Source organism: Trematomus bernacchii, unplaced genomic scaffold (genome assembly GCF_902827165.1).
Source record: "Trematomus bernacchii unplaced genomic scaffold, fTreBer1.1, whole genome shotgun sequence".
Taxonomy (NCBI): Eukaryota; Metazoa; Chordata; class Actinopteri; order Perciformes; family Nototheniidae; genus Trematomus; species Trematomus bernacchii.
In genome coordinates this window covers 3,282,432-3,291,802 of record NW_022987469.1, presented here as the reverse complement: position 1 = coordinate 3,291,802, position 9,371 = coordinate 3,282,432, and the positions used below count along the sequence as shown (strand labels likewise).

The window sequence follows — 9,371 nt, the reverse complement described above, 5'->3', positions numbered from 1 at the left end:
GCCAAAGATTTTGGAAATTGGTCCGTGCGCAAAGCATTGTGGGGATTTTAAGACCGCGGAGGATACACATATGAAGCTTCGAAATTTCGAGTACTTTTCACCGTACTTTTCACGTTTAGTTCCATTAGTACCCCTTATGTCGCGTTCACACCAAAAAGAGCACTTCATCTCGGGAACTTTTACCCCCATTTTTAGTGCCTGCTGAGAGATGGTACTTTCCTGGGGGAAAAAAGTGCCCCAGTTCTGATTGGCTGGGCGAATTGCAAACCGCGCCCCGTAAAACTCTGAAATGTTTTGTAGAGCCGCCATTTTTATTTGCTCGCTACATTAACCCAGCGCACCAACGGAGAGTAGTTTGTTGTGAAAGCAGTTATGGCAAGCATAAATAAATCATCGGAGCGGTGGAGTGATGAGGAGGTGTCGGCGCTTCTGGAAATCTACGCCGAGGACGCGACCCAGGGAATGCTACTGAAGGCAGTACCCAACTCCAAAATGTTCGAGCGTTGTTCGAAAAAGTTACTCGACCTGGGAATCGTGCACAGCGCCACTGCATGCCGGCTAAAAATAAAGAAACTCAGGCAGGACTACAAAAAAATTAAAGACTATAACAACAAGAGTGGTAACGACCGGAAGACCAGTAAATGGTACGAGCGCTTGGATGCTCTGCTAGGCCACAGACCTTCATTCTCTGGCACAGCATCGACCTTCGATTCGGGCACGATGGTGTGGGAGGCCGCTCAAACGGCGGATTCAGTGGCCAACGACCACGACCACGACGAAGGTAAAATCAACTACATGCACTGGGGTTTTAATCTGCACAATAATGGTCTCAGATGTACTTTTATTTGCTCAGTAGATCGAGCTAGCCATGCTAGGCTGAACTGGCTAACACCGGCCCCGAGCTGGCTAATAACATCTAGCTAGCTAGATATTCTCGGCCGCTATGAAAACGTTTTGACTTGTGAATAACTGTGCAGTGTTTCTGTAATTTGCGTCACTAACTCATGGCACTAATCGTGTGTTTCAGGCGAGGATGGACAACTCTCAGGATTGGAAACAAGCGAGCTTTCCCCTCCAGATCACAGCGCTTGCTCGTCCCCCTTACCAGCAACCAAACGCAAAGGTACACACACTGTAACTTGGTCTTGAAAGAACGTTACGCATCGAACTGATGTTCACAATCACGTTTATTTCCTTCTTGGTACAATTATGAAACAGCGTGAAAACGTATTCCCCTTACAAATTTCCGCGCCGTTTTTACTCTCTCACAAACATTGTAAACATCCGGGCTAGAGGTCACATGACTTCCGGTAAGAAAACTTGGCTCAACAACATTAAACAAAGTTCAAGCATACATGAAGCACACACACACACACACACACACACACACACACACACACACACACACACACATATATATATATATATTTGATGCTATTTGATCCTATATTATCTTCTACTATACACCTCCATTGTGTACACTGTCTTGTCCCGGCCTGCACCCTGTCCAATGTTGACTAGTAAACACATTCCTAGTATGTTGTAAAACTACATGGCGACTAAACAGATCTTGTATCTTGCTTATTTTCCCTCTTAGGAAAGCGGGCACGGGATGTGAATTTCACCGTCGAGGCGTTGGAGGACCGGCGTGCCGTGGTGAAAGAGTCGATGCACGGGGATCAGATGGTGCTCTTAAGCAAGGCCCAGGAAACGGAGGACAAGATGCTCGCGATGATGGAGCGCCAGGCTGAAGTGTTGAAGCGGCAGATGGAGCGCCAGGATGAAGTGTCGGCGCAGCGCGAGCGGCGCCAGGATGAGCGACAAACCACTTTTCAGAATGGGTTTCTGGAAGTGCTTTCCCAGCTAGTGAAAGCCAACAGGTCTTCCTCCCTATTGTTGCCACTGTTAACAATGTCTGCTGCTGAGCCTATCTCTACACCTGCGACAGTTCATTTTGTATTGTTGTTATTAATACTGACACACAACTTTGCACTAAGGTGTGTATGCTGCTGAGCCTATCCCTACACCTGGGACAGTTTATTTTATATTATTGTTATTACTGTTATTATATAGTCTTGATACAACTGACACTTTATTTTATATTGATGTTAACTTACATGTACAACTTCTATTTTATTTACATTAAAAATGTGAACTTCTATTTACTACTGTTATGTCTTGAGAGTGCAATAAAGATAACCTACATGGCGATTAAACAGATCCTGTATCTTGCTTATTTCTCCTGACACTTTATCTTTAGTGACCGTAGCATCCTATACATCACATGTAAGTGATTATTCTGATACCATCATGTTTCATCGGTTATAAACTGGCGAAGCTTTATTTGTCATTTATTTATCATCAATGTTGCAACCTTGTGGGGGAATGGCAGGGGCACATACACAAATATGATCATTTATATAATTTTAAATATTATTTGACCTAAAACTAAATGTTTTTATGATTGTCCTCTGAGGAGGACATGGGGATTTGCAAACTTTTAATTCCCCCGCCATTTTACACAACACAAAATGGAGTCCACTATGGGCCAAAACTAACATGTAGGTTTCCATAGTCTTTATGGCAGACGGATGCAGTGGGTCTCAGGAAGATATATATATACACAATAAAGGTGGGTTTGCTGCTGAGCCTAGTGGTTTGTGGCCTGCCAGTAAACCCAAAGCAGAAGAAGAAGAAGTGACGTCAGCGGCTCATTTGCGTAATCTTCCCTCAGGGAAAAGTACGCGATTGGTACTTAATGCCCTGGGGTAAAAAGTGCCGGCACTAAGTACTGCAAAGTACTTGGTGTGAACGCGCCTATAGAAACAGTCCTTCGGCGGGACTCATCCTTGAAATAGTGGCTCTGGAGGAGCCTTCCTCGACATTGAGAAACACCCACTGAACACTACAAGGCTGTGGGGGGACTCTGAATCCAGTACTGTGCTGCCATCTTGTGGTCACAGAACCACACAATGCTGTCACTCAAACCAATGGAGGACAGTCTCCTGTCCGCCACAGAGCAACATGCATGTAGGCAGCTGCTAAACATTGTGTGAAGGGAACCTATGCCTGAAGTTTCATCTTCATAGCTTTGGTTTCTGGTTATGGTGTTGGAATAACTTGAAATATGTCCAATTGCACAGAAACATGAGCAGTCAGTGTGACAGGTTGTAAATAAGGCAAATAACAGCTTCAACAAACTGAGTTGGAAGAGACAATAAAGCATATTTTACAGGTTGCCTCGAAGTGTACTGTGTGTATTTTAACATGTGAAATTTGTATGTGGACAGAATTCCAAATGTGAAACAATAATTCAGATTTTATTTAATGTACTTTTAAAGTTGTAGATCATATGGAAACAGTGTGTGAACTCTAGTTAACAGTGTGTGTGTGTGATTTATTTCCTTTTCATCATGTTTGGCATCATCTTTGGATTTTTGCATGTTCGTGGAGAATACAATGTTATCATATGTGACTTGAGTGATGGAACTAGAAATATAAAACACGAGGTTCAAATGTTTTCCTTAAACATATGGCATGAAATTATATGTTAAGTGACCATTTGAAACAACACTGTCTGCTCTACAGCACCAGGTACTACTGCACAGTCACACCCAATATAAAAGCCCTGTCAATGTAATCACAGCAGACAACACAACATCACTTTGTGTTCACACACACACACACACACACACACACACACACACACAATGTTCTTCCAGCACTCAGCTGAGCATAAGGCTGATTTTCCACAATTGAGAGGAAAGGGGAAATACCTAAACATACTTTCTGTCTGAACTTTGCTTTTGTAGGGTTTAGACCGCAACATAATATTTGAAAATGAAAATGTCAGGCAGCCGATAAGGGTAACATATGGGTTGTCAATCATCCAAGAGGCTTCTGTTCCAACAAATGTCCAGTCGTAAGGAGATTTAAAGTCATCTCTTGAAGAGGCTGTTAATAGCTTTGATTTCCTCAGTGGACAGAGGAGAAAGACTGTAGCCCCGCAGCTCAGGTTTCCCTGCAAACAAATAAAAGACACACATCATGAATCATACATCATCCAACACACCGACAGCAGCTTTCACTTCAGCTTCCAACTACTGAGCCATTGTTCATCAAACCTAGACCCTAACATAATCTATCTGCATTGGATTTGACTGTCACAAGGTCTTTTGGTTACTTACCAAGTTAGTAACCAGCATCGTAGTAGTTTAGCAGGATTGCATTTGCTGGGTTAGTTAAGCCAGATAACACATACAACAATCTGATTAATCGATTGAATGGTCCCTGAACCAGACATGCTGGGTTCAAGGAAACATGAGCCCTTTCTCAATTATAAAATGTACACCTTCTCGACTCCTCGGTCCTGACCCGGAAATCGATTTCAGCGCGCCATGTTGAAGGACATCTAATTTTTCAAAATGCACATTGAGCATCGAGGACCGAGCATCGAGGAGGCTCTCTGGAGGAGCTATAACCGAGGATACACTGATGTAGAGGAGAGGAGAGAGGAGGCTCTCTGGAGGAGCTATAACCGAGGATACACTGATGTAGAGGAGAGAGGAGAGAGGAGGCTCTCTGGAGGAGCTATAACCAAGGATACACTGATGTAGAGGAGAGAGGAGGCTCTCTGGAGGAGCTATAACCAAGGATACACTGATGTAGAGGAGAGAGGAGGCTCTCTGGAGGAGCTATAACCGAGGATACACTGATGTATCCTCCGGGGATGTATTTCCGGCAACAGTGATGTTCAAAAGAGGAGTGACACACGGCCGGACTTATCTCCACCAATGACAGCTCTGCAAACTGCATCCCCTGGATATTAGGCTACTTTTTACATTTTATTAACTGCTTTAATAGTGACGCGATGTTTACAGCGAGAACAGCTGCTGAGGTCAGTGCAGAAAGCAGTGTGTTTAATATATCACTCAATAATATATATAAAAGGTCTAAATGGCACTCTTTATTTGTAGGCTTTACTAGATATCTACAGACAAAGAGGAGATATTTTTCTAAAACCATGTAGTGCTTCACATAATAAAATACACACCGGCTGTAGCCTGATATATATTATATGCTGTAGGTGCGTGTTGTAAAGTGTGTTGTACAGTGTTTAGGTGTGTGTGTGTAGATGCAGCAGACAGACGGTTTGGTTTCTCCTGCTTACGTTATTATGAGAGTGCTCTCATACTTTTTTGATTCTGAAATTGTGTGTGTGTGTATATATATATATATATATATATATATATATATATATATATATATATATATATATATATATATATATATATATATATATATATATATATATATATATATATATGTGCGCCGGTGTGATAGGGGCATCTGAAAGGTCCCAATGTGTTCACTTTGATGGGCTGTCTTCTGAGTGGTTAAACTTTGCTAATGGTGTTCCTCAAGGTTCTGTTTTAGGTCCACTTTTATTCTCCATCTACATCAATAGTTTAGGTGAAAATGTGGATGAAGCTACTTTACATTTGTATGCGGATGATACCGTGATGTACTGTGCAGGTCCCTCCATTAAGGAGGCTGGTGTTAAATTACAGGCTGTTTTTAACATTATTCAGACTCAGCTCTCTGAACTAAAGCTTCTTTTAAATGTTGATAAAACCAAGGTAATGCTCTTCTCAAAAGCAAAAAAGACACCAGAGACTGCTTTGGATATTGTAACTGCGCAAGGAATAATACTTGAAGTGGTTGCCTGTTGCAAATACCTTGGTATCTGGCTTGATGATTGTCTCACTTTTAAACTTCAGGTCAATAACCTGCTTAAAAAGCTGAGGGTTAGACTAGGTTTCTTTTTCAGAAACAAGTCCTGTTTCTCTTTTGAAGCCAGGAAAAGGCTAGTCACTGTGACCTTTTGACCTGTGCTGGACTATGGTGATCTGGTCTATATGAATGCACCTGCCCATTGCCTGAACAAGTTAGATGCCGCCTATCACAGCGCACTGAGATTTGTCACAAATTGTAAAGCACTTGCACATCACTGTACACTGTATACCAAGGCAGGTTTTCCATCACTTACTTTACGGAGGCTCAGTCATTGGTACACGTTTATTTATAAAGCCATGTTGGGTAAACTCCCGTATTACATCTGTTCACTGATAACACAAAGAGTTGCAAGCAGCTATTGTCTGAGATCGCATGATGTAGTATTGTTAGATGTGCCAAGAGCAAGGACCGTCTTAGGTAAGACAGCTTTTATGTGCGCAGCTCCACTTGCTTGGAACAGTCTACAGCTAAAATTGAAACTGAGCAATTGTATTCCTCTAAATGTTTTTAAAGCAAGGCTAAATGAAATGCTCATTGAAACTATGGGTATTTGTAAATGTTGATAAGTGTGTAAATGTAGCTTGTAAATATGTTGTATGATATCCTCTATTGTTTTATGTTGTTTTATGTTTCATGTGGAACCTAATTGCTGCAGGTCTCCCTTGAAAAAGAGATCTATGATCTCAAGGGACAATCTGGATAAATAAAGGTTTGAAATGAAATGAATGCAGAAAAAGCTACATAACACACAAGGGGATGGGTAATAACCGGAAATGCATGACATGGGACCTTTAACAGTTGCAGCGGACCTGCAGGATTCAGGGAGTTTGTTCCAGATGGTCGGGGCATAAAAACTAAACGCTGCTTCTCCATGTTTAGTTCTTACTCTTGTAACAGAGAGCAGACCCGTCCCAGAAGACCTGAGACTCCTGGGTGGTAAAGTACTATTGCTGGTTTTTACCACCCAGGATCTCCTGCAGGAGATCGTTAATATAGTTTGGTCCTAAACAATTCAGTGCTTTAAAAACCAGCAATAGTAGTTTAAAATCAATCCTTTGCTAGACTGGAAGCCAGTGTAAAGACTTCAGAACTGCAGTGATGTGATGCACTTTCTTAGTGTTAGTGAGGACTCGAGCAGCGGCATTCTGAATTAGCTGCAGCTTTCTAATAGATTTTTTAGTGAGACCTGTGAAGACACCATTACAGTAGTCCAGTCTACTGAAGATAAAAGCATGGACAAGTTTTTCCAAATCCTGCTGTAACATTAGTCTTTTAATCCTAGATATGTTCTTAAGTATCCTCTCAGCATTAAGTGAGAAAGTGTATTCTGTAAAAGAGTCACAGGGCCAGAGGGGGGGCAGGTACCTTGCAGCTCATTCAGACGGTTGACTTTAGCTTTCAGACCTTTACGAAGCTCATTTATCTCCTTGTCCAGCTGCTCTTGGTCTACAGGTGACAAACAAACTGTTCAGGATGAAGTCATGTATCCACAATATGTGCACCGCAGATATATTTATATTCAAATACATGATATTCAGTATCTGGTCAATTTTGATTTCCAAAATCCCTTTTTCTTACCTTTCTGAATCATCTCTCTAGTCTTCAGTTTGGGAAGTTTGATGAACATGTTTCCGAAGCAAACCTTCACTTTCTCTGCAAATGACATCAGTTTTGATTCAACATCGATACTCATATCCACAGTGAGTTTTATACGACCTCCCTAACATCATGAATTTTTGAGCCCAGATGTCTCACCAGTGTCCTCTGTCCTCAGCGCGCTCAGAGCCTCTCTGTTCCTGTTCCTCCTGCTGTCCAGCTCCACCACCTGAAACATCAAGTTAGAAACTTCCTCTGGTCATGTGGAGCTTAATAGTTACACACACATTTAGTGTAAAATAAACATTTAACAATGAAACTGCTGTAATATTGCCATGGGTCCAGCGATGCCAATATCGCTGTATGGTCCGTGCTCCCTGCGTGCTGATTATCAAATCAAGCGCTCCCTAAACCAGCTTTGACAACACTTTAATGCAGGGCTATTCAATTAGTTTAGAATGGGGGCCGGTTGATGAAAATGATCCAAAGCAAGGGGCCGGGAAAAAGATGGCTTGAAATATGAGCAATCATATTTAAGAGCTTCAGATACAGCAAATACTACAACAGCATAGTGGAGTGCATATATTGTGTTTAATTCAATCAAACAACATAGCCCCAAGGCCTTTATAGATCTAAATGGCAAGTTCAGAACTCAGTAGGCCTACATGTTCATTTGATTTCATTTAGGTGAAATGATCTAATCATTCACGCAGAGATGCAATCAATGACAGGAGTTGTCACTACAGTATAGTAGGTGGGTTCGAAACCCGAGCCCGTCGAAGTTTTCAGGCATTGTCTACCCCTCTATCTCTCAATGTAACACCCTCTCTGGAATAAAGGCACTATGGCACAAAAAAAAAAAAAAAAAAAAATCTTAAATTTTTTTTTTTTATTACTTTTTAACATTATACTCAAAGGGCCAGTAAATATCACCCCGGGGTCGGATTTGGCCCGCGGGCCGCCAATTGAATAGCCCTGCTTTAATGCATAAATAATTATAAAACATATCATATATTATTCTTAAATGGACCAAGCTGCGCAATGACTACTTTTACTTTTGCTACTTTAACTATATTTTGATAATACTTTTCTACTTTTACTTGAGTAACATTTTGAACGCAGGACCTTTACTGTAACAGAGTATTCCTACACTCTGGTACTCAAGTACAAGATCTGAGTACTTCTACTTTTACTCAAGTACAAGATCTGAGTACTTTTTTCACCTCTGGATTTATGAACTGGGGTGGACTATTTATAAGAGACAGTTCCTATAAAATGCAGTCGAATCAAGTGTCAAGCCGAATTGAAGCTTCCAAGTAAAGTCATTTCTCCACCTGTTCCATGTTCTCCACCTGTTCTATGTTCTCCATCTAACCTGTGATCTGTCCTGCTGTGGACCCAGGCAGGATCACACCGTACATGTCGCTGAAGAAAAGCGCCCTGTGGACCACAGACAGGGCTAACATCCGGGTCCTGCGTGTCTGCTCTCAGTTACCTGCTGCTTGGAGCTGAGCACCTCCTCTGCGGCCTCCTCCACCTCCGTCAGGTGCTCCAACACTCGCTGCGACACGGCGTCCATGCTAGCTGCTGCTGCTAGCTGCTGCTCTTCTTCTTCTTCTCTCGGTTTTTGGCGGATTGCAAACAACTTTAAAGGTGCATACCGCCACCTACTGTACATGAGTATGAATCTTCTTCTTCTTCTTCTTCTTCTTCTTCTTCACTTTAATGGCGAATCTTCATCTTCTTCTTCTTCTTCTTCTTCTTCTTCTTCTTCTTCTTCACTTTAATGGCGAATCTTCTTCTTCTTCTTCTTCTCTTCGTTTTTTGGCGGATTGCAAACAACTTAAAAGGTGCATACCGCCACCTACTGTACATGAGTATGAATCATCATATCATACCAACTCTTTAACCTATGATCTAATCAAAATAAATAAATAAATCAACAAAAAACAAAAAACAAAACATGAAATAAATAAAAC

General features: G+C 41.6%; 1 protein-coding gene across 1 annotated transcript; it reads right to left on the bottom strand.

Moving 5' to 3' along the window:
• Positions 1-3,299: 3,299 nt before the first annotated feature.
• pdrg1 (p53 and DNA-damage regulated 1) lies at positions 3,300-9,109 on the bottom strand. The gene is made up of 5 exons (XM_034144541.1): positions 8,888-9,109; positions 7,552-7,621; positions 7,375-7,449; positions 7,162-7,242; positions 3,300-4,021 (listed from the first exon to the last, which is right to left on the bottom strand). The coding sequence occupies exons 1-5, from the start codon at positions 9,068-9,070 to the stop codon at positions 3,939-3,941; spliced, it is 492 nt and encodes a 163-aa protein (XP_034000432.1). The 5' UTR covers positions 9,071-9,109; the 3' UTR covers positions 3,300-3,938.
• Between the last annotated feature and the right edge of the window lie 262 nt (positions 9,110-9,371).

Bases quoted from the DNA above. Each gene is read 5' to 3' on its own strand.
- pdrg1 (XM_034144541.1), bottom strand. From the start codon at position 9,070: ATGTACAGTAGGTGGCGGTATGCACCTTTAAAGTTGTTTGCAATCCGC. The intron at 7,450-7,551 runs GTGAGACATCTG...TGTCATTTGCAG, and splicing joins GCTGAGGACAGAGGACACTG to AGAAAGTGAAGGTTTGCTTC. The intron at 4,022-7,161 runs GTACCTGCCCCC...ATTTGTTTGCAG, and splicing joins CCGTCTGAATGAGCTGCAAG to GGAAACCTGAGCTGCGGGGC.